We start from the raw sequence: 26,408 nt of genomic DNA on the forward strand, positions 1-26,408 counted from the left end.
TCGTCTAAATTCGGAGGTTCAACTTACCGAAGCGAGTCATTGGAAACTCCATGCAGCCACAGCGGTATCGATGGAACCGATCCGAAGTTGACATCGAAACGAATCACCGGCACAACTTCTAGAGGCAGGCGAGCAAACATTTCGCCACCAAAACACGCCAAAATTGGCAGAAATATTCTTAAGACTATGATCATCCGATATGTACGGGGCGCAGACGATTTTTTTCAAGAAAAACTGGTTTTTAACCCCAGAAAATGAGCTCTTCACATCGGAAAATGTCAGCGTCTTCGATCAGAAATTGCGGGAGAACGATTTGACCTATGACCTTGCGCCCTTTAAAAAATAAATGGGACAGCCTAATACTTCTATAACGCGAAGTTTCATTGGTTTATGATAAAAAATACGATCACGCCGACGAATCAAAAACAAGGTTAATTTTGGAGGCAAAAAAATCGCTAATGAGTCGTTTCGGCGATGCGCGACTGTACTAGCTAATTGGGTCAACAAATTGACCGCACGCAGCTGTTGCGGGACACATTTAATTGTTTTCGCGTTTTGCTTAAATTATTTAAAATACTTCCTGACCATCAATTTCCATAAAAATTGGCATGTGTATTATATAAAATACATTCTTCCTGATAAAAAAATTTCAGCGTCTGAAACTGAAAGGTTTTAATTTTATGGACTTTTGAAAATGCGCTTTCATGCAGTAGCCGCCTTGTAGAGATATGGGCCTCCCTATATTAGAGTATGAATTTTTGTATCCAACATATTCAATGGTCCTTCAATGAATGTACAGACATATATATATGTGATGCGATCAAGCAAAATCAGTCACAACTTGGAAATATTAAATTTTCAGTTTCTTCTAGGATAGTAAAAAGCATTTACAAAGCTGGATTTTGCAGAAAACCGTATTGAAATTGAACAACCAATTTTAAAGATATGAGCAATTAAAGAGTTTCCAAAACAAAAGGAAATACTTCCTTTGTTTGGCTATATCTCAAAATCAATATTTCCCGAGTTCTGACTGATTTTAGTTGATCGCATCACATATGGGTTTAAGAACTGTGCCTTGATAGATGAGCATGTTTGATTCCTACTGTACTGTATAGCGGTGAAATTTTCACCAGGTTTTTATTTGCACGCTTTTTACCTTTAATTTCAGTAATAACTGCAAATTTAAAAGCCCGTGAAAATATTAGCTACCTTTAGGCTTTGCTGTATAACTTTTTGTAATCATAAATAAAAGAAAAGAAACTGTAAAGCTACTCCAAACAGTTGAAATAAAAAAAAACTTCTACCATGAAAATATTACATTTTACAGTATGACACTGTGAAAAGTATAAATCCGAACCCCGAGGCTTGTCTTACAGTTCTCATGTATAGACTAAGCCTGATTGAAAGGCATGGTTGTTGAATAGTCTTACTCAACTTTAAAGGCACTTAAAGGATTGACAAGTTTTAAGTTCCCTCTAAGACTTTTTAAAAAATCAATCCAAAAAAAGTTTATGAAATCAAATTTTTTTAAACAATTATTGGTAACCTATTATTTTTTATACACCAGGGGTCCATTTCACTAAACTTTACAAAGCTTTTTGTAAGTCTCAAAATCAATCGTAACTCACAATGTATCTTAAAATCCATTTCAATAAAATGACTTACGATCAGGATCTACTGCATTGACACTTCGTAAAGTTACATCTAGTAAAAAGGTATGCATAACTTGCGAATGGTTACTTGAGATACGACAGATACAAAGAGTTTATTGAAATGGAACCCTGGTCTAATTTGCAATGTCACACATCGTTGCGCTTGGTCACAATGGCTTGAGTTTTCAAGATGACAATTTGTGGATCCTTTCTTGTAAGATATCAATTCAACAAAATGACCATATCATCCTGGTGGGGTCACTCAACTTGCAATACTGACCGCATGATCGTTACCAAAATCACGGAAAAAGGGGGCATTTTTAGGGCTTGTCTACAGACAAAATTGTCTGTGAAATTGGAAAAATAAGGGTGTTTTATCGCACAAATGTCCACACAAATGAATGAAAGGGGTTCTTATTATTTTCTCTCGATCCCATGGATAGCTTCCTCATCCTTGAAATGTTGAAATAGGGTCAAAATTGCAAATGTGTCCTCAGAATCTAAAAATAGGGGTGTTTCAGTGTACCATTTTGTCCTTCTTTTGGAGTAAAAAGGGGTAAAAATTTCATGATTTTTCCTTGAAACCGACTGCGAAAGGGGGTAATTTGTATATGTGGTAACAGTCCTACGCACCCCCTGGCAGGGAGTGACCCCACCGGGCATGTCATCAGCAATAAGAGTACCTAAGAATACTCCATTGATTACTTGTTGTCTTTCCGTCATAATGTTGACAGGTCTTATGATCATCTGATGCTATAACCTTTTAATCTTCTTTCATGCCAATAATTTTAGGGGTTAGTGTATGTATACTATGACATGGTCATCAGCAATAAGGGTACTCTATTGATTACTTGTCGCCTTGTCGTCTTATGTTGATATGACCATCTGATGCACCAAAAATGTAGGGGTTAGTGCAAGAAGGCCCTATATGCAATAGCTGCCCTATAGACATTTAATAATTTCTGCATTTTATTATTGTACAGTGTACATATTATGTAAAACTATGACACCTGGCAGCTATTGCAGGTTGTCCTTCTTGCACTCTAAAACCTTGAAATGTTGAATTCTGTCAATATAGATGCAATGACAAATAATATACAAAAGCAAATATCTGCTATATACAGCTCTTTGTGTTTGCTAGTGGATTGGGCTATTCCAGTTGAAATTGGACTGTTCCAGTTGAAATCCATACACCCTATGGAAGACATGACTTTAATCTCCCACACAGGGGGTAGAGATTTCAAATAGAGTCACCCATTTAGATAACTCTATGTGGAAGATTAAGGTCCAGTCTTCCATAGGGGCGTATGGATTTCAACTGAATAGCCCAAATTTGCAGGACACATTTATATATATGCCTACTGTAGCTGCAATCATATCCATACTGACATGTTTTTGTGTGATATCATATCGTTTTTAGCTATCTGTGTGTGAGAACTCAGTATTATCTTGCTGAATCCATATAGGATGTGATGCCTGAATGGACTGATTGGCATAAAGCACTAGTCATGTACAGGATATAGTGTATTATGAAGCAAGAATAAAAACGTACAAATATGTTGCATCTCTGGAATTTCTTGCATGAACTCCTACAGTGCAAAAAATGGTGGAGAACACTTTTGAAACACTTAAATGTTTTTTACCGCTGCATTGAACCATATGATGCTGATCACTCACACCTGTAAGATTAGTATCTTGGAAAAGAATGGTATTGTATTCAATCTATGATTGCTAGACATGCACAGGTGATGAGTGTAACTCGCTTGTAGTGCAGCGCAATATATTCAAAAATTGTTTTACCCTATTGCTATGGTAGTTAATCTGATTATTACATCACTTCGTCAGCGAATTGACATCTAAATTTCTACAAGCATGTCACTGTTCTTGTCAATGACCCGTAGTCACTTGTGATTCTTGTTTATTTACTTTACAGCATGGTGAGACAGCGCTTCATATGGCCGCTGGGTATGGTCACATGGACATTGTGCAATATTTACAGACGAGAGGAGCTACGATGGATATCAAAGACAAGGTAAGAAAGCCATGCTCTCACTATGGACGACAATGGCCTCATCCCAATGGCATAGTTCAATAACCTCAATTACACAATCATAGTGCAAAATTTAGTGTCTTCAAGTTCAAACTTGGCATGAATTAAAGCATTGTTTTGTTTATACCAAAGACTAGAGCAGGCATTCTCGTATTGCGGTGCGCGCACGCCACTTCTGGTGCCCGACAGGGTTCCAAGTGGTACACAACCTCAAAGTGTACCTCCGGCATTTATAGGCACATACCCGAAATATCAAAAGATAATCTGCATCTTGAGGGTTACATTCATTGCACTTATTGCATATTATCGGCACTACTTGCACAACGCAAACAAGCACGCACTTCAAATCAAATTTTTTCTATTGAACAAAAATATAAAGATTCTCTAGTAGATGCATCCATTTGAATAAATGTCAATATTAAGGTAGTAGTGTTTAATACAGGACTTTTGTAAAATTTAATTAAAACTGATTGACTTCACAAGTTAATAACAGAGCCTTGTCGCTGTTAATATCATAGGATAACAATTATGTTCATCTGTCAGTACATAGTTCTTTAACCCCAGTAGGCTTCTATATCCATAGAATGACCTTTGAGTGTGTTGGGTACAAAAACCTCATACTCTACAGCTTGAGGTCAACTCTCGAGCTATGCTTGTTGAGTAGATCGAGGTTTCTGAACTTTGCAATCAAGATGAGCTCACTGGCTGCGAGTGTATGTTCTATCAGGAAGGATACAAAAGCATGTAATTCATTAAAGCGCTTAATATCAGCTGATGTAGCCGTAGCCAGAGAAGATATCTTGCCCTTCCCAGAATCCTTTGCAACACGATGCATCACCTCATTTTTTCAAGTGACACTCCCATTGCTCGGTACAGGTTCCCTTTGTTTTCATTTTCAGAATAGACTGGCCAAACATATATGAATACTTGTCTATAGCCCAGCAGGGCCAACATGTTGTGTCCTGGGCAAGGAACTTTCTTTTCTTGTCCCACTCCACCCAGGTGTAAATTGGGGAGCTGTTGGGATTAGTTACACCGACAATGTTACTGTTGGCTGCTAGATGGTTTGATATGTCCTACTGGCAGCGGAATAAATCTGGGGGGGGTTTGGTTTGGTTTGGTTTTGTTGGGGATGTGCGGCTGAGAATTTGAAAGTGGACCCATCAATATACCAATTTTTGAAGAAATTTGGACCCATCGATATACCAAAAGTCAAAATTTCCAGCCGAATTTAACCCAAATTGTTTTGATAAATTTCCCCTGAAATTTAGGTGTAATTTCAAAGAATTTGCCTAGATTGAGGCAAAATTGGGCTATTTTCCACAAAAAAAATTAAAATTTTGAAAAAAGGACCCATCCACATACCAAAATTGGCCTAGAAAAAGGGGTCATTGATACACCAGAAGGCGGAAAATGCTACCCACGTTTGTGGCATGTCCCCATATGGTAATAAATATTAAACAATGTTGAAGCAAAATGTTGGATTGCCCAAGAAAGCCACCAGAATGAGGCTTATTTCCATTGTGGTCTAAAGGAAGCAAGAACCCAGGAGTAAAGAATACCTCCATTGGTCATGTACTTTTAGATTGTCTGCACTCATGTTCTTATATTGTTTTATAAACATCACTTTATTTTAGTGTATTTATATGAAATGCAATAAATAATTGATTTTAGGCACTTGAGCCTACAATACTCAGTGGTAATGATAATTCACCTCCCTGAAATATAGAGATAAAATTAATACAAATATGTCTGGGCATCATTTTAGTTTTGAACTCCTTGGCTTTTCACATAATGCTTATTTTATTTTCTAAACTTGAAGTATGATATTTGCCATGGGGTTTTTACTTAGGAAAAGTTCAACAATGCATATTGATTGACACTTGACATTTGCAATGTATTTCATGTGCAACATATAGATGGCCCATAAAGGTAAACCATTTTTATGGTCATTTTTTTTATCTATGAGGAAAATATCCCTATTATATTAAGTTGTTAGAGCAAGAATGCCCTATCTGCAATAGCTGCCAGGGGTCATGTGTACAAAGTAGAATACAGATATGGTCAGATTGTCTATAGGGCAGCTATTCTTGCTCTAAACACCTCAATATCAAGGGTTGGAGAGCAAGAAGGCCATATCTGCAATAGCTGCTTTATGTACAGTTTGACAATATCTGCATTCTATACATCAGTGATGCTGTCTGATCCAACCACACCAAAGTTAGCCATACCCAGCCAGTTTCTCAAAGCATGTCTAGTGGTCAGGCTTCCTAGGCCACGAGGCTGAAGCCCAATTAGTCCTACATACCAGTGCTTACAATTTCACATCGTACATCACCTAGGAAGATAAATCAATAAAATGGATTCACGTTGGTAGGGCTAACCTGCTGGCTTAGGAAGCCAGGCTTAGGAAGCCTGACCACTAGCCAAGCTTTGACAAATCGGACCAAAATGTTTTCCGGCAATGTCAGGTTATATTTCGGGATATGTACAAATTGTTTTAAGAACATTCTAAAATATTTTTTTTAACTTGGTGCAAAATATTATAGCATAACCATTGAGAAAATATTTTGCACCACAAATGTTTTAATAACATTTTGATAACATTTTTTAAATGTTTTTGCAGTGTTTTTTTCCATATAAAACATTTTCAGAATGTTTTCATATAACCCAACATTTCAATTTTATTGAAACATTTTGGCAAAACCAAAACATGTTTGTAACTCAGTATAGTTTTAAAAACATTTGCTGGGGTAATAAAATAGAGATATAGACTAAAAGGAGGAGCAAAAAACGAAAAAGGGCATATCAAAAGTTATTAACTTTGCAAAAGAGTATACCAGGGACTTTGGGATTCCAACATCAGTAAGCTAAACGTACTGATTGAGTTTAAGTAAATGATAAAAACTCAATTTTCACAATTCCAACTTTGGTCTAAACGGATCAGGCCGTGTCACATATTGCGCACATTTAAAAATACACCACCTGGCAGCTATTGTAGATAGGGCCATGCTTGCGTTAACCCCTTGATACCCAACACCTGATATTAAGCGACAACATATTTTTGCGAGAATCCATTTAACGCTTTGTACCTGTTTTCTTTGTCAATTATCCTATGTTTTTAAATGTCCTGTGGATGTGCTTTTATAGTCAAGAGTTTGGAAATTGAATTTGGCACCATTAATGTCTCTATCCAATTTATGGTTATGTTCAGATGGTCATAGAATTCTCAAGGATCAGCATGCTCAAGAATTGCGATTCCTAAGTAAATCCCCGAGTGCGTGTCCAGTGTCCACACAGCGCCACTGAAACCTGAAATCCTTGCGTTTTACAATGCCTGCACATTGTTAACTTTGGAATTTCAACCAGAAGCATTCCGTCACCCATCTTGTGTTTTCCCAAATTGAACCTTATTAAATATAATTCAACCAAGGAGGTTAAACTTGGCATTCACATACGTAACAATCGAGCGCCACTCGAGGATCACTCTGAAAATCGTGAAATCCCCTAAGTTTCAAGGGGATAGATTTGGGGGCAAGCTTTAGGGATTGGAATCCTCAAGATAGTTAACACGGCAGATTTTGCTCACGACCTGCATTTGTTTAAGCAAAAAACCCTCAGTGTGGACGTGTCTACTGTGTATAAAAAGTCAACAATACAAAGTGCTACGTGTGCTTTGGAGGCATTGAAAGGGTTGACAACATTAAATGTAGCAGGGATAGGAAGCTTAGGTCCATTTAGAAATATTTTTGTCATCACACATTTGCAAACTTGATTGATTTATAGAAAACTAAAATCAATGTTGTTATTTTTTTCCTGAAACAAAATGTACTTTGCAGGATGTACAAACTACAAAATGTGAAAATAATAGATTTAGGTAGCAGCATGTAGACTGAGCTTTGTTTAAGCTTATGTCAATAGAATAGGTGGTATTTATAGAGCTGCAGTGATGCGATTTGACTGAGATAGGATTATTGGGGGTTTTTTTTCAACTTAAATTTTAAAGTGTAAATATAAATAAACAATAAATACAATTGAAACAACAGGTTAAAGATTTACATCGCATAATTGATTAAGAACCCCAACCTCTAACTGTACATGTAGGAACTATTAGGAAGTGATGCAGACATAATCCTTATCTTTTACTGCAAGAAAACCACAGAATTTACCATACTTTTTGTTGTGCTTTCCAAAAAGCTTCTCTTGAATCTTTGTTTCAGTGCATTAATGAATAGGTGTTGAAATGACACAAGAGTCGGGTTGGGATTGCAAATCAGCCCAAATGATGGGTCAAATCATTAAAAAGTCACCCAATTTGTCTCTTAACCATTGGTTTCTATGGGACATGAAATATCAGAAGTAGCCAGAGTCAATGTGGAAAAGCCGCCCAATTTGGTTTCTATGGGATGTGAAACTATCGAAAGTCTCAAGACCCACTATCAAAAAGTCACCCAATTTTTTTTTGGGGGGGGGATCCTCAAAAGTTGCCCAATTGGGCTACCAAATCATGAGCAGTTGGCAACTCTGAGTAGAGTGGCCCAATAATCAATCTATTTGCCTGACACTAATCTCTTTCCTTAACTTACCCAGACAGATAGATGAGATAGTGGATCTAGAATGGCTACTACTTCTACCTTATACACCTCCATGTTTTCCCTATTATAGCTCCTATTATGTGGTATAATGGAGCAAAATCAATCTGAAGTTGGGCATATTCGATTGTCAGTTTTCTACATGAAAGCATTTGCAAAGTTACATTTTTCCGAAAACCTCATTGCAATGGAACATTTAGTTCCAAAGATATGAACAGTTGAAGTGTTTTCAAAACTGTAGACAACAATAGAAATTTTTTCCTTTGTCAATGTCCAGAAATCAATATTTTCGACTTGAGACTGATTTTGCTTGATCACATCACATATGTTCATTGATTTTGGAGATCAGACACACTAATCTAATCCTGCGGGGCATATAGACAGGTGTCGAAAGGCGATATGTCTATACGCTGACGACGCAACCGCGTAAATGCACCAATTCGAATATGCCACTTCGAAATCCAATATGGCATTACTCTCAACTTGAGACGTTTAGAATTAGAGAAGGAGAACCGGGACTCTTTACACCGCCACGTACAATCGCGCTGTCAGCTATTGGGTCCTTGCCGACGGTACGGGGAGACAAAAAGAAAAACAATTCTGCATCTCATCTTTAGCATCTTGATTGGTATCTCAAATGCGCCCATCATGCGATGTCGCGCTTGCATGACAACGAATGCTTTGTTCGCATTACAAGGGGAACCATATTTTAAACACAATACTCATCATCAATGTTTTCTTTCTGATTTGATTGCGTGTACAGCATGGTGACAATGCAGTGTATTGGGCAGCAAGACAAGGGCAGACCTCAATCATTCAGTACCTGAAAGACCACAGCTGTCCACTGAATCAGCAGAACAGGGTAAGACCACATGAGAGTATTAATCATGTCTTCCCAGCAAACACAAAACGTTTACACAATCTGAAGAGAATTAATCAAAAATTGAATTCCTTCCTGAGGTTGGTATCTGTCAATGAGTTAACCACATCACCAGGTTGTCAATAGGCAATTTGTGGTTTAATGTTGATCCCTCATTATTAGAGTTTTTACCGTCTATTTGGTTGAAAAAGGAGGTGAGACATGATCAATGCTGTTCAGGCTGTGAAACCTAATGAGAAAATGTTTTAAGTTTCAGGGGTATAAAACATTTGAATAACACTCAAAAATATTTCAAACACATTGTTCAAAACTTGCTGCAAAACATTCTAACATAATGTTATTTTAATGTTGACAAAATATTTTGCAAAATTATTGACCAAAATTATTTTACAATACCATTTTGAAAACAATTTTAAAATGTTATAGTGAACGTTTTTCAAACAAATGATTTTTATGACCATTATATAACCTGGCATTTGAATGTTATTAAAAAAATTTGACCACACGGCCAAAACACGTCTATAACACATTTATAACAATTTAAAAACTTTTTTTTTTGCTGAGTCCCCATTCTACATTATTCAAAACCCTATAACCCTTATTGCTATAGGCCACTATGATACAAAATTTTGCTTTTAGAATCCACACCACTTGAGCAATTTAACTCAAAACCTGAAATAAGAATGTTTGGGTGATGGGCCTTACTGTGAGGTAGAAATAGCGCTTTGTTTGATATGGGTTAACTTTAGTCCTACTCCAAGATGTGACCGTCCACCACTAATGGGCTGTAATGTGGGCGTTGTCACTTTTTGAAATATTGGACGGGCAAATTTTCCTCATTATGTTTTACTGAATCCATGTGTGTGAAAATATTGGATTCAAAACATAATAATAATAAAATTGAATGTGTTACGCCCAATATTTATTGGCCTCGCCATGAGTTTTACAATTTTGGACTTACCTTAACTTATATCTCATCCAATATTTTTAGAACTCATAGCTCTACCAATAAATATGGGCTCAATCGATCCAATTTTATTTCAAAATAATCTTTACAATGATATCATTACATATGCCTGTTGCTTTTTTTGCAAGGTAGTAAAAATCAGTGAAAGAGTTAAGAAATCAATCCTTTGTTTTCTATTGTTTCTTGAGCAGTTAAACAGGCGTGAGAATTTTCAGGTTTAAGCCTGAATTCAGGCTTTTTTGTTGTCCAAATTTCCGCACTTTCTTTTAATTTCAGCCTGTTTTTGGCCTTCTTAGCCCAATTTCACACGCTTTTTCAGGCTTTTTTTCAAACACTTTTAGGTTTTTTCTTGGATGTTCATTCTCATGCCTGGTTTTAAAAACAAGCTCTGCTGACATTACAACCCATTATTTGTGGTGGATAGTTGCATTCTCAGACCCATGAGACCCCAATTACCAGCACAGGTGTAACATTAGTAATTATAAAATAAGATCATATCCTGTGAAAAGATGCTCCCACCTTGCTAATTCTCACCAGCTGCATATTAAAATTGAACTCAAATGTTTAAAGGGTAGCCTAAGATTATATAGATTAAGCACAGATAGTAATCAAAATATCAAAGGTGAGAACTCATGTTAATACATACATATGTGAATAGATAGATGGAACCGTAAGACATATGAAAATTCAATTCAGTATTTTAATTACTTGACTATTTTCCTCTACAATGCCATTTTTAATTAGAAAATCTTTCTCAATATATGTTAAAGCTGTCAAAAATGCAGATGTGATCAACGGAAAGTTATTTTCACATTCTTCAAACTGGGCCAATTTGTATTCATATCTTGCATGCAATGGAGTATTCCAGTTGAAATCCATACACCCCCTATGGAAGACATGTCCTTAATCTCACACACAGGGGGATTTGATTTCAAATATAGAGTCACCCTTTCAGGTAACCCTGTTTGAAATTCACACCCTCTGTGTGGGAGATTAAGGTCATGTCTTCCATAGGGGGTGTATGGATTTCAACTGGAATAGCCCTATCGTATTGGCATTCACAGATTGATTTGGTATTTAGGTCTGATCTTGTAGCTCCTGTCCCATCGGATTCTGAAGGTGTGTGTTGCCTCAGAGAAGTTATCTTACACTTCCCATAATGCATTTCTCCCATTTCAATTTTCTGTACTGATTTGCTATGTAAATGGGTCATCAAGCTGTAGCAGGTCACCTCGCCATTCCAGTACGAAATACCCTGCGCCCGGTCAATTTACGTCATACATCACAGGCAGCAAAGAGTTTTATTCCGATCTCAACAAATACTCCTTCATCCCCCGTACAATAACTGACTGGAATAAACTACCATCTAACCTAACCAACATAAACGATAAAGAATCCTTCAAGAAAGCAACAAACAACCACCTGCAAAACAACTAGTCTGAAGTTGCAGTGCACCTCAAGTACCCTACCCAGTTGACTTCCAATTTTGGGGGGTGTTGGGTAGTACCAGCACAAGACAAGACAAGACATTAGATAGTGACGAAATGTACCTCAATGAACAGAGCATTTCCAGATCTTGCAAAATGTGTTTATTTCATGACTGTCGACTCATGTTTACCCAGTCTTTTCTCAAAATGAAAACAAAGGGAACCAGTAAAAATTAATGGGAGTGTCATTTGATGAAATGAGGTGATGTATCATGTTGCAAAGGATTCTGGGAAGGGTAAGATATCTTCTCTGATGGTGCCCTTGAGTAATCCACTTGCTTCAAGTTAACTAGTGATCATAGATAGCAGGTTATCAACCCCATCTTGTTCAACTCAGCCCCAATATGTTAAAAGACTGTATCTCATATTTACTTCACCAGCATGTAACTTCCTTTTGCCATAGTTTAGGTCAACTTTTTATAACCCTCTCCACGCGGTGTCGACTCCAGATGGCAAGTTTCAAAAGTTTCAGAATTGTAAAATTTTATGACCATATTTGGAATCAGAATAAAAGAATGTATTAAAATGAGTAGCCTAGTAATGGTTCCAGTGGTTCTTAAGATAGCTCTTAAAATATCACAAAACTTTTTATGTTGAAGCCTATATTACTAGCACACAGAGCATTAAAGACCCTCACATGGTTAAAGGAAGTAAGTTGTACAGACAATAAAAGTAAATGCTAACCAACCTGTGGCAAAAGACATAAGATGAAAGATGAAGTATCATCTGCAAAGTCTGAGCTGGAATTAAGTATTTGTGGGTTAGCATTCAGGTTTGGATATTGGTTTTAACATTTTAAGAGTTTAGATAAGGTAGGAGTCACAAGTTGATGATGGCAAAAAAATGATGCAAACAAAAATTATTTCAAACTTTTTAAAAATCATTTACTCATTACAATACCCATTTATCTCAATTTATGAAGCCATAGTTAAGGGGCCAAGGTAGTAGGTGGATTTTCTATGCTCATTTTTTTGGTTTAAAATGACCAAAAAACATCCTGACTGTTGTTACTAATAATATCATTTCATAATTTTTGCCCAGGAATAAAAATTACATTTTGACCGTAAGTTGTATATTAAAATTTATTTAAATTTTAAGATGTTCTGTTTTTTGTTTTGTGTATATAGACTGGTGAGACAGCCCTACATGTTGCTGGTCGTTATGGACAGATTGAAGCAGCACAGTTGCTGATCAGTCTTTGTGTGAACCTTGACCTCCAAGATGAGGATGGAGAGACTCCGCTACACATCACGGCGTGGCACGGATATACGGCTATTGTGAGAACACTGTGTACCACTGGTGGTGCTAATGTAGATTTGAAGAACAAGGTATATGGCCATGGTGTTACATTTGCATGTGAATAGAAGCTAAAGAATTGATTTAGTAAAATTTTCAATTTACCCCTGAGATTTATGGAATGTCATGGAATTTTGATATTTATTATGATAACACCAGTGTCTGCAGAGAATGATGAAAGTTTGGTTTATGGTTCCCAAACCACAACAGCTCTCCATATCGGCCTGTCCTACAACCATAGACTAAAGGGTTGGAATGAAATTAGTACAGCATTGTAAATGAGTCCCTGTTCCCCCGATCAATGTTGAATCCAGATATTTTGTAAATGTGCCCAACATTGATTTGTGGGGCAGGGGGAGATATTGGGGTGAGGGTAGTGTTTAGACTTGATGCTAAAGAAAGCGCCATTTCGTCATTCTAAAAATAACGAAAATATGGTCATTGCAAGCTCGCATTCTATTTTTTATTCCAACCTATTTTGTCTAGCATTATAGCTTCCAGTCCAGTGTCATGCGTGAGAACATCTACATTATAGGGACAGTATACCAGGATTTCTTGCTTCATGCTTGGCTGTCCATTTGATCAGAATGTTAGCAACAGGATTACTTTTGTTCCATATGCAGTGTCCAGCAAAGCATCTATGATCTTCCCTGAGAGTCTTGGAAGGTCTATTGTTACTTATGTGCTGTTTGTGTGATGCTGGCCCTGGACATTCAAAGTCAAACTTGAATTTTGAAAGTAAAACATGCAGGAAATCATGGAAAAAATTCATTAATCAACTACTTCTTAATGCTTTTGTTCTTCAATTGCAGGATGGTGAGACTCCTCTGTTGTGTGCCGCTGCTCATGGGGACACTTGGAGATTGTCTTGCATATACTGATTGAATCGGGGCACTGTTGAACACCACCGACAAACATGGCTTAACGGCACTCCATCATGCAGTGAGACGACACCACTTCTCCATTGCCAAGTATTTGTGCGAGGCAGGAGCAAATGTGAACTTGCAAGACAAGGTAGTTTGAATTATTTGTTTGAATGTCATACAAATAATACATTTGAATTTGATTGTGTTGTGGTCAATGAACCCTGAGGTTGAGGGACACAGGCACTCTTACCCAAGTGGACATTATCAGCACGTTGTTTACAAAAAAAAACATGGATCACATGGGCAACCACCAAAACATATTCAACGAATCAATTTCTGGGGATTAGAATACCACGCAGTAGACACTGCCTGCATTCAATATGCTGGTGATTAGAATACCACGCAGTAGACACTGCCTGCATTCAATATGCTGGTGATTAGAATACCACGCAGTAGACACTGCCTGCATTCAATATGCTGATGATTAGAATACCACGCAGTAGACACTGCCTGCATTCAATATGCTGATGATTAGAATACCACGCAGTAGACACTGCCTGCATTCAATATGCTGATGATTAGAATACCACGCAGTAGACACTGCCTGCATTCAATATGCTGGTGATTAGAATACCACGCAGTAGACACTGCCTGCATTCAATATGCTGGTGATTAGAATACCACGCAGTAGACACTGCCTGCATTCAATATGCTGGTGATTAGAATACCACGCAGTAGACACTGCCTGCATTCAATATGCTGGTGATTAGAATACCACGCAGTAGACACTGCCTGCATTCAATATGCTGGTGATTAGAATACCACGCAGTAGGCACTGCCTGCATTCAATATGCTGGTGATTAGAATAGCACGCAGCAGACACTGCCTGCACTCAATATGCTGATGATTAGAATACCACGCAGTAGACACTGCCTGCATTCAATATGCTGGTGATTAGAATACCACGCAGTAGACACTGCCTGCATTCAATATGCTGGTGATTAGAATACCACGCAGTAGACACTGCCTGCATTCAATATGCTGGTGATTAGAATACCACGCAGTAGACACTGCCTGCATTCAATATGCTGGTGATTAGAATACCACGCAGTAGACACTGCCTGCATTCAATATGCTGATGATTAGAATACCACGCAGTAGACACTGCCTGCATTCAATATGCTGGTGATTAGAATACCACGCAGTAGACACTGCCTGCATTCAATATGCTGGTGATTAGAATACCACGCAGTAGACACTGCCTGCATTCAATATGCTGATGATTAGAATACCACGCAGTAGACACTGCCTGCATTCAATATGCTGGTGATTAGAATACCACGCAGTAGACACTGCCTGCATTCAATATGCTGATGATTAGAATACCACGCAGGTAGACACTGCCTGCATTCAATATGCTGGTGATTAGAATACCACGCAGTAGACACTGCCTGCATTCAATATGCTGGTGATTAGAATACCACGCAGTAGACACTGCCTGCATTCAATATGCTGATGATTAGAATACCACGCAGTAGACACTGCCTGCATTCAATATGCTGGTGATTAGAATACCACGCAGTAGACACTGCCTGCATTCAATATGCTGGTGATTAGAATACCACGCAGTAGACACTGCCTGCATTCAATATGCTGGTGATTAGAATACCACGCAGTAGACACTGCCTGCATTCAATATGCTGGTGATTAGAATACCACGCAGTAGACACTGCCTGCATTCAATATGCTGATGATTAGAATACCACGCAGTAGACACTGCCTGCATTCAATATGCTGATGATTAGAATACCACGCAGTAGACACTGCCTGCATTCAATATGCTGATGATTAGAATACCGGGCAGTAGACACTGCCTGCATTCAATATGCTGGTGATTAGAATACCACGCAGTAGACACTGCCTGCATTCAATATGCTGGTGATTAGAATACCACGCAGTAGACACTGCCTGCATTCAATATGCTGGTGATTAGAATACCACGCAGTAGACACTGCCTGCATTCAATATGCTGGTGATTAGAATACCGGGCAGTAGACACTGCCTGCATTCAATATGCTGGTGATTAGAATACCGGGCAGTAGACACTGCCTGCATTCAATATGCTGGTGATTAGAATACCACGCAGTAGACACTGCCTGCATTCAATATGCTGGTGATTAGAATACCACGCAGTAGACACTGCCTGCATTCAATATGCTGATGATTAGAATACCACGCAGTAGACACTGCCTGCATTCAATATGCTGGTGATTAGAATACCACGCAGTAGACACTGCCTGCATTCAATATGCTGGTGATTAGAATACCACGCAGTAGACACTGCCTGCATTCAATATGCTGGTGATTAGAATACCACGCAGTAGACACTGCCTGCATTCAATATGCTGCATCAAGTAAGAGTAGTACAATTGTTGTGAACCATCATGCCACACCTCGCCTGTGTGTTTGGTTATGGTGTGAACCATCATGCCACACCTTGCCTGTGTGTTTTGTTTTTGTGTTATTGTACACTACATCTTTCTGAACTCATTTCTGAAGATTTCCGATCAGCTGCTGAAAACTTGCATTGTGAAGTGGGTTTGTATTAGATTTAGGTAAACTACTTGTGCAATTCTGCTTGTAAATGTTTAATCGTTGTTGTTTTCTTTCTGTATAGCTTGGTGAGACACCCATACATACAGCTAGCAAAGATGGCTCCTTACCAATGGCAGAAATACTCCAGTGTGCTGGGTGCAATGTGGATATCACAAACAAGGTAGGTTTCATATATACCAGTCCTCTTGTGTGTCAGCTTTATTTGTCTCAATATTTGAGTGCAAACAAGGCTAGGGCATGCTTCCCTCTGACCTGCCTTAGCGCCATTAGCGCTAATCCGGCTTGAAATGTGGGGGTACATTCGAACTGAATTGTCAAAAAGTAACTGAAAAGAACAAAAAATAGGTAATTTTGGCAAAATGTGGGGGGGGGGACGTCCCCCTGCCCCCTCCCCGGGATTGACACCCATGCTTAGTGCTATAAAATGTTGGTTTTTGTTTGTTTGCGTATTAGCAGATTTTAGGATCTGCCTTACATCAATGTCCCTCTGAAGAGCCAGTCAACTCAGAATAGTGATTAATTAGTTGGCTTAATTTCAAATATTGTACTGTATATTTTCAGCGTAAAATGACAGCAGTTCAGATGGCTTCAAAGAATGGGCACATAGAAGTTGTGAGGTACCTATGTCTTAGTGGTTGTCAACTGGACCACAAGAATGAGGTAAGATACAAATTTTATTGAACTTTTTGTACATACATACATTAACTCAACAGTTTTAGAAGTGCTTCAGACAGCATGTTTATACTGAGCACCTCGCATTACTGCGCTTACACCTTCGCACACATTTTAAAACCTCTTGCCATCATCAGGTCGTTTCTGCAACACTGTAAATGCATGGTAACAAATCACTACTCACATATTTAGTGGGGAGGCGGAAGTCCATAAAATATTTTTGTGACCTTCAAGGTCAGATTTTGACTGCTTATGTTGTATTGTAATAGGCTAACTTCCGGTGTCTACCGCTAAATCATCACATGAACTGTTCCTGCTGTGAGCGTTATACTGTGTATTTACCACTATTAACTACCTCAAAGACGGTTGATAGTAAGGTTCACTCGCATCACCCTGCATTCACCTTCACCCGATCTGTTTCTACTGGAGCTGTTACCGTGTATTCCTGGCATCGCCCCGAATTCACTCAAATTCACCGGCAACCGTTTGCTCAGTAGAAACACGCTGAGAGTTAGACAAACTTTGCTTTGTGATCCATATGTTCACTTCCAAAGAGGAAAAGTCCTTGCTAAAAAGGGGGTAAAAAGTATGTCGTCGTTGGGTAGGAAAAAACTCCTATGTGTCATTGGCCCCTGAACATGTTTAAAGCAAAAATGTAAACTTTTGACAGATGCGTTTTAAACATGTTCAAGGGCCACATGTTTTGGGTGAAAGTGATCAGCAGCTTTCTGTAGAACGCAATGATCTTATGTAAATGCCCTATATAAATACATGGCTTCATTGTTTGTGTGTTCCTTGTAGGATGGGCTGACGGCTGCACAGGTGGCATGTCTTGAAGGACATGAGGATGTAGTGGAAGTCTTCAAGCAACTCCAAGGAGTAAGTGTTACTCTAATATGGTAAAAGGGTGCATCTAATATTTACTTCACTAGCATGTTACTTCCTTTAGCCATATGTTTGTCAATGACCCTCACAAGGTAAAAGCATGTAACATAGGTTGTCAGATTGGTTCACTTTTTGTGACACAATGAGGATTCAGCCCCAACATGGTAGAAGGGTGTATCTCATATTTACTTCACTAAGATGCTACTCCCTTTTGCCATAGCTTTGGTCAACTTGGCTCAATGACTCTCACTTGGTAAAAGTATGTAATTTATAAAGATAATAAGAGGGAGATACTTTTTTTGCTGAAGTAAACACAATCATTTATTGTTAAATCAGTGCAGAGTAGTTTAGATATGAAAATTAAAAAGTTTTAGGAGAGTTAAGGATTGATTTTCACAGAATTTATTGATTTCATATCGCATGGTAAAACAAAATATATGAGAAAATAATCGGTTGACAAATTTTTTTCATTTATTTTTGCCATTCTAAAGTATCATAGTTATTAAAGCTTGCATGGCATAATAGGCTATTATTTAAAATCTGCCTCGCCTGTATGGAAGATTTAAGAAAAATCTTGCACAGAGGGAGTATATTTTTCAAATGGAATCGGCTAGCGTTATTTTCAAACCCATTCCCACTGCATTTGGCTTTACCTATAAATGTTGTCCTCAACTGGAGGGAGTATTTCAAATGGAAGTTACCAATTTATCTTTTCTGAAATACATACTCATGATAGATCTGTCAATGATTTCCTTCATTTGGATTACCCCAAGGCTCACCTTAGAGCAGGCGACAGGACATTTACTTTATGTGCTTCACGGGAATGGAATAAACTTCCTAACACAATAAGAGAATCCTCTTCCATCGTGAGTTTTAAAAGTCAATTAAAACCTATCTTTTTCCATGATGTGTTTTACTTGGTTGATCTTTATATTTTATGACTTGTATTATGTAAATTTAAGGTTTGTACTCTATAATGTTATTTATTTAAGGTTTTGCTTTGTGTACCTTAAGATGTTTTTATTTTTACTTTGTAAGCGCTACGAGCTTGTCATAAGGAACAGCGCACCAAAAGTTTTCTGTTATGTTATGTTATGTTACTCCCTTTGTGGAAGACTAGCTAAATCTGCCAGAAAGGGAGTGTGAATTTTAAATGGAAGAGGCCAATATAAAAACACCTTGGGGCGATTTGCCAAAGAGAAGGACAACCAAACATGTGTTGTTACAGGTTGCTGGCATTGTAGTGAAATGTTACATCGTATAAATGAATCATGAAGAGTTCCCAGAAATTAGTCATACACCTTTATACCACACCTAGATCTCCTCTACTATTAACATGTCACTAACTATGAGATTCAAGGTCAGCCGGCCGGCAGGTGTATATATGATCCCAAGCTGGAACATTGCAAGACATTTCAGTTCATATCCATACACCCCTATGGAAGACATGACCTTAATCTTTCACACAGGGAGTATGAATTACAAATGGAGTTACCTGAATGAGTAGCATTATTTGAAATCTACACCCTCTGTGTGGGAGATTAAGGTCATGTCATCCATAGGGGGTGTATGGATTTCAAGTGTATTAGCCCGATTTGGCATATGTTTATTACTAATACCAAAGGTCATTCTGAACTCTTTTTTTTTAATTTCAGAGAAAATATGAAGAGAAGTACAATTTGTGTTTCATTTGTAAAAATACTTGCTATGGTATATTAGGCAAATATGAGCAATCGTCAACAAATTATATCCAAAACCGTAAGCTTGTGTTTGTTTTGGCCATATCTGTACAGTTGCATACATACAAGTAGCCAATGATGTGCCACACATAATCTCTTGTATGTGAAGATGTCTTACACTTCCCATAATGCATTTCTTCCATTTCAATTTTCTGTACTGATTTGCTATATCAAGAGCACATCCAGATCTTTCAAAATATGTTTATTTCTTAATGATCGACCCATGTTTAGCCAGTCTATTCTCAACATGAAAATAAAGGGAACTGGTACGATGTAATAGGATTCTCATTTGAGTTGATGTGTCATGTTGCAAAGAATTTTGGGAAGGGTACAATATCTTATCTGATTTCATGTATTCCTTCCCATTACAGGACAAGACAAGAGAGCTCTACAGCACACAACTCACCACCAATTCAGGTCCTCTTCACCGCATCAGAGTCAAAGTGTTTGGCCACCAAGGTGTTGGCAAATCCTCGCTCATCGACTCCCTTAAGTGCGGCTATCTGAGAGGTCTGTTCAGAAGGTCCAAGTCCAACATCTCTTCCATCGGAAGGTCTGCAACCAAGAAGTACATCAGTCGTGAGAATTTACTTCGAGGGGATCAGAGGAGGCTGAGCTCTGTCAGTACTGATTCGGAATACTGTGCAACAAGAGGCATTGATATATGCAATGCTAATATTCCAGGTACATTTCAAATTTGTCATCTGCATCGCATACATCTCAAAAGGCTGCCTTGTGTGATCTGCATCGCATACTGTTGTATCTCAAAAGGCTGCCTTGTGTGATCTGCATCGCATACTGTTGTATCTCAAAAGGCTGCCTTGTGTGATTCTTATTATCATTGTTGTATTTCATATTGTTATTTCATACATGTATATCAGTATGCTTCTTTCTTTTATAAATGGACATGAGTTTGTAAAATTGTGATAATACCTCAAACTTAACATATACAAGTTAAGGGTCATTTTACATTATATCTCATCACAATTGGACGACAATAAGAAACAAATGACACAAGTTAGCCTATGAAGATATGACAGTATGTGATGCTGACAACAATGTGGTATTTTTCAATGTAATATTTATTATCTTTTCTAACTGTAATGCCAAATTTGGTTTGTTTCCAGAAGTTTGTATAAAATTTATACATCCTTCATGATGGATGTACCTAAATTTAACCTACTCTCAATAAGTGTGGTTTTTACACCCTGGTATTGACCTTTGTGTGTAAAATATTAAACCAAAAAAAGAATATATGACGCAATCTGATCCAATCGGACCATAATCGGCAAAAAATACTAGGAGCATAAAACATAAAAAAATGGACAATTTATAACTTTGCATCCAAGTATGCCAGGAACTTGCAGATTTTGTCAACCTTTTATGCAAAAAGTTTAAATTAACAATGTTCATTTGATATGTTATCTTCAGGTGCTGGTGACTTCTGCATAATGGAGTTCAGTGGCTGTGACTCATACCATACTACCTACAGTCACTTTATGGACGATGACGGCGCAGTCAATTTGGTATTATTCAACCTGGATGATACGTTTGAAGAGCAGCTAGCGCAGGTCACCTACTGGATGAACTACCTCAAATCTAGGTTACCCGTCCACGAGCCTATTGGTGAGTCAGCTTGACTTGCAGAGAAGTTCTCCCAGGGGGCCACTTGACATTGATATTGACAAGGGGGTTTGGTAGGCCCTTAACCAGAACCTTTTTGGACTGGTTCCAAACGGGCATAAACCCCCTATTTTTTCACTCAGTACGCTCGCAAATAGGACTTTTGGGGTCAAAAAGGGGACTTTTGTGCAATTTAGGGGGCATCCACCCAGCCCCCTGGTTCACGACCTGGGGTTTGGTCTTTTAAAAATACATAAAACAAGTATTGGCATTATCTTATTTTCTAAAGCAGTTGGACAATCACTTACACTCACACACTCACAAGATCAGAAATTTTACCTGATTTCATATAACATTTTTTCTCAAAAAAAAAAACACATGGTCAAGTATGGTTCTATCAGCAACTATAAGAAACAACCCATCAAACAAAAAAACAAACAAAAATTATACAAGGACATAGCTAGGTCCTTTGATTCTAATATCCTGATTTGTAGAAGTTGGGCAGTTTTTTAATCTCTAACTAATCCGTCCCATCTCTGCAGGTCATTCAGGCAAATACAGTCAGCAGATGAAGATAGCCCTAGTTGCAACACACGCCGACCAACGCACATGTCCAAGGCTATCAACAGGTGAACTCATCAGCGGAGAAGGGAACATTGTCCTCTACCAGATCAAGAAGGTGTTTGGCAAACTCTTTGACATATGCGAGATGTTGTTTGTGGTAGACTGCAACAACGCACAGAGTAGAGACGTCAAGCTGCTGAGAACGCATCTGTCAAACCTGAGAAATGCTATACTCAAGGTGAGACATGGATGGATACTAAGGATTCCCTACAAATGTGACCGTCCATCGCAAATGGGCTGTATAAATATCAGCATATTCCCTTTTTGAGATATTGAACAGGAAACTTTTCCTCAAAATAAACTTTACATTACAATGATATAATTATGTGACCATGTTGCTTGTTTACAAGGTAGTAACAAATCAGTAAGAGAGTTGGGAAATCCTTTGTTTTCTATTGGTTTTTTTTTGAGAGTTTCAATGGGTCATATCTCAAATCAAGCTTTGTTGACATTATGCACATTTGTGGTGGATAGATACAAATAGGATTTTGTTTTGGATTGGCAAGATAATTTGTTCTTACTTTAAGCAATGATAAAATAACCTAGCTATCACAGCAAAAGATATTCTTAAATCAAGGTTTGTATGAATATGAATGTTCTTGGCCATTTTTAGTAGGTCGAAAAGGAGAGTGCAAGAGATTTTTGACATGCATTCATGTTGTAGCTGTTAAATAAAATGCCCTAAAGAGGCTTAAGAAATAGTACTGAAACATTCTAATATGCAAAGTTTCCTGTTCACTATGCTCGCTTAAAATTTTTCACATATGCAAGGGGGGGGGCTTGGATTTTTTGGCAGGCTGAGATGGGGGCAAGGTGTTTTTGGCAGGCCAAGAGGGGGTGATAAGCAATTTTTGAGAGGCCATTTTGAAATTTCCCCTGTTCCAACATATAATTATTGCACAGCCCCTGACAAATCATTTGTTCTTTGCTCATCCCTTTAGCAAGAGTGCGGCCTATCAGTATTATGTAATGCTGGTTTCATACTTTGATGATTTTACTTCACTGCGCAGTCGCACCATAAACGCTAGCGGTGACTAGTGGCAAGCCGATATATTGATCATTCTACCGCTTTGCCGCGGCTGCAGCACCGTTGGGAGTTGAATTCAAATCAACTCGGAGCGGTGCCACTCTGACGTATATGAGAACAAAATACGATTTTGGAGCGGTGCTGAGTGGCAAGAGTGGCTTTCAGAGTCATGCTGCTGCCACTCAGCGGTGTGCCGGCATGATGAAGCATCACACCGCTCAGCGGCAAGCAGCAGAAAGTATGAAACCATCATAAGACTATCATATAATCACTATTCTTTGCTCATTTTCATCCCTTGTAGCATGAATCCGGCCTCTCAGTGCTATGTGAGGCCGTCATATCAGCGCTACCAGCATGGAGGAAGAACTTTGTTAACTTTCCAGTGCTGACGTGGACTCAGTTTGTTGACTTGGTGCATTCCCAGATCAATCCACTGGCAGGGGATTTACATCTGAGAGAGATTATGAGACAATTACACTACATGGGGGAGGTAGGTGTCTACAAGCAATGCTTGACCTTAATACCTTATTTACATATTCACTGGGCTCTTCCATTTTAAATCCATGCTACCCAATGGAAGATTTTTGAAATATCTTCCACAAGGTTAGTATGCATTTCAAATGGAATGAACACATTAGGCAGCTCCAATTGAATTTCATACACCCTCTGAAATGCAACTCTTCCACAGAGGGAGGGTGAGTATCAAATAGAGTTGGTTAATATGGAATGAAATATGAAATTCATATTCCCTCTGGAAGAGAATGTGGACTTTAATTGGAATAGTCCACTGAGGGTCTCATGTGCTCACTGCAAGTGTTCAAAAATTAAGACAAAATAGGGTTATGAAATTTGAAATGAAATATGCGAACCAATCATTTTTTGACACACCGAGATCAAACTAGCTTCTCTTTTGATATTCACTGATGAATGTAGACTGTGACCTTCGGCTCATAAATTTCTGAAGGCTGTATAAGGCATAACAGAAGGGTAGTTCCTGATAGATGCACAAATCCATTAAGAGTGTGAAATTGGTTATTTGCGCATTAAAGAACATAATCCTTTCCTGTTGCATGTGTGTTTAAAAGATATGTCATGGTTTAGTCTGGCTATGAAATGTCAAATTTCACATACGTGATATGTACATCACATGGTGTATTTTAGGCTGTTGATATTCATAATTGGTATTTTAAATCTGGTGTTCTTAGATGCTAACAGAATCTTTCTTTGTGAATTCTTACTTTCAGGTGCAATGCTTCATGGGAGAGTTACTGCAGGAGATCATCCTGATAGAACCAAGATGGCTACTGTCGCACGTCATCGGTCAGCTACTATCCCAAGATATGGTGGAGCAACCATATGGCCAGTACAGCGTGCATTATATCCAGACCATGTTCCTGACACGGATGCTTCGGACATTGTACAGCTTCTGGAAGCCATGGATATCTGCATCCAAGGGACAGTGTGTGAATTCCCGTCACTCATGAGGGGAACCGCTCCGATTGGAATCTGGGAGAAGGAAGATGAGAACGGCAACGTGAGTGTATACGGCGGTGTGAGAATACAGGTGGCGGACTACAACACCTTGTTGCCGTTGGGGTTGTTTCCAAGAGTGCAGCTATCGCTGAGAAGGAATTTCCAACAGGATGTGGAGGATCCAGATATGGATCTTGTCCTGTGGAAAGATGGTGCTAAATGTGTGAGTGGGAACATGGAAGCGTTACTAGTTGTCACCGACGAAGGGCAGAGTGTCGAGATCCGAGTACGAGGACTAAATGACAGCAGACAAGGCTGCTTTATATTCATGGAGGATCTCATACATCTAGTAACTCAAGTAGGCATGGAGTCGTACCCAGGCCTACTCATCAACCAAGATGTTCTCAGTCCCATACAGCTACGCAATCATGAGAAATACGTCATGGTGTACGAACCAAAGCATATCTTCAAGGCGCAACTTGAGCAAGAAGCGTATCTGCTTAACGAAATCACAGGAGAGAAGGAGAGCTTCACCGACCTGTTCTGTTTCGGAAGCAATTCAGTGGAATCGAACACTATTACAGGGGTGGATCTGCATATGTCGGATCTTCCTGCCCTGACTAGACGCCAACTGAGCATGCTCCTTGACCCACCTGACCCAATGGGAAAAGACTGGTGCCTGTTAGCACTTTCAGTAGGCCTTGTCGACAAAGTGCCCCTTCTAGACTCGCCAAATTGCCAGCGCAACCAAGAGGAGTCGGACAGTCCCACAGAACGTACTTTGCAAGAATGGGGAAATGATCCACAGTGTACAGTAGGGGTGCTGATCACTAAACTCAACAGCTTGGGCCGTGAGGATGCCGCTCGAGTGATCTTGAAAAGCGCCCCTATATACAAGTTCTTGCCTGACCCAAGAGCCATCGAGGAGGTAAATATAAAAGAACCGTCAACTTCAAACAATTCCAGCAGCACTGTGGTATCCAGGTAAATCACCATGAGGAGGAGGAGGAGGCAGGACTTACCTAACCATTGACAAGTATACACAGTAAAGCAAGGAAGATATCTTACCACTTCCCACAATGCATTTCTTTCATTTCAATTTTCTGTATTGATCTAGTGCAAAATGGTCGATAGTAACAAAAAGTACCTCAATGAAAAGAGCACCTCAAGATCATATTTATAGTATCGACCCATGTTTAGCCAGTCTATTCTCAAAACAAAACAAAGGGAACCTGTACTACAAAGTAATGGGAGTGTCATTTGATGTAACGAGGTGATGTATCATGTTGCAAAGGATTCTGGGAAGGGTAAGATATCTTTTCTGGCTGCAAGTATATGCAGTCCAACCTCTTCTTATCCAGCCATGATGGGACCAAGTATTGGCTGGATAGTGAGTAATCTGGATAAGTGAATTATGTGTAATTCTGCATTAAATGCTAACATTGAGACAAAAGGTTTACTCACTACACTGAAGTATGGTGTGTGAGTGATGTATCAAACATATGTATGTCCTTATAAATGCTTCAAGTATGAAATTTAGGTGTCCAAGCATTACAAACAAGTTGCGTATGGAGAGCACACAACCCGATAACAGAGAGATCCATATGTTCAGATAAGGGAGGTTGGGCTGTATTGATCACAACAAAGTCAACTATCTGTACATATGTAGTCTGCAACTCAATGCATTGAAAAGAGATCATACTTGAGTTTGAAATAAAAATGTCATCATTAACTATATTTAGGATATTAAAGGCTGTTAATTTCAAGGTGCCTGACCAGATTGTGGTCTGTTGTGTTTTCTACTTCATATTTATTTGGGAGTTTTGATTTCCACGATGGATATGGTTCTGCAACGGTAAGACACCAAACGTTGTCGTCCAAATTCTACAACACACAAAGAGTCTGACCACCATCGCGGCGACAACGTTTGGTGTTTTACTGTTGCAGAACCATCCGGCA

General features: G+C 38.7%; 1 protein-coding gene across 1 annotated transcript in view; it reads left to right on the forward strand.

The window, feature by feature from the left end:
* LOC140171939 (death-associated protein kinase 1-like) overlaps positions 1 to 26,153 on the forward strand; it is a 238,219-nt gene extending 212,066 nt beyond the window's left edge. Inside the window, 15 exon segments of the mRNA XM_072195283.1 lie at positions 3,586 to 3,684; positions 9,058 to 9,156; positions 12,756 to 12,956; positions 13,737 to 13,772; positions 13,775 to 13,811; positions 13,814 to 13,938; positions 16,468 to 16,566; positions 16,968 to 17,066; positions 17,880 to 17,957; positions 20,074 to 20,386; positions 21,134 to 21,328; positions 21,868 to 22,127; positions 23,278 to 23,466; positions 24,221 to 24,365; positions 24,368 to 26,153. Coding sequence (XP_072051384.1) covers positions 3,586 to 3,684; positions 9,058 to 9,156; positions 12,756 to 12,956; positions 13,737 to 13,772; positions 13,775 to 13,811; positions 13,814 to 13,938; positions 16,468 to 16,566; positions 16,968 to 17,066; positions 17,880 to 17,957; positions 20,074 to 20,386; positions 21,134 to 21,328; positions 21,868 to 22,127; positions 23,278 to 23,466; positions 24,221 to 24,365; positions 24,368 to 25,437 — 3,045 coding nt within the window. The 3' untranslated portion in view covers positions 25,438 to 26,153.
* Positions 26,154 to 26,408: the final 255 nt, after the last annotated feature.

Source organism: Amphiura filiformis, chromosome 15 (genome assembly GCF_039555335.1).
Source record: "Amphiura filiformis chromosome 15, Afil_fr2py, whole genome shotgun sequence".
In the NCBI taxonomy this organism is placed as follows: domain Eukaryota; kingdom Metazoa; phylum Echinodermata; class Ophiuroidea; order Amphilepidida; family Amphiuridae; genus Amphiura; species Amphiura filiformis.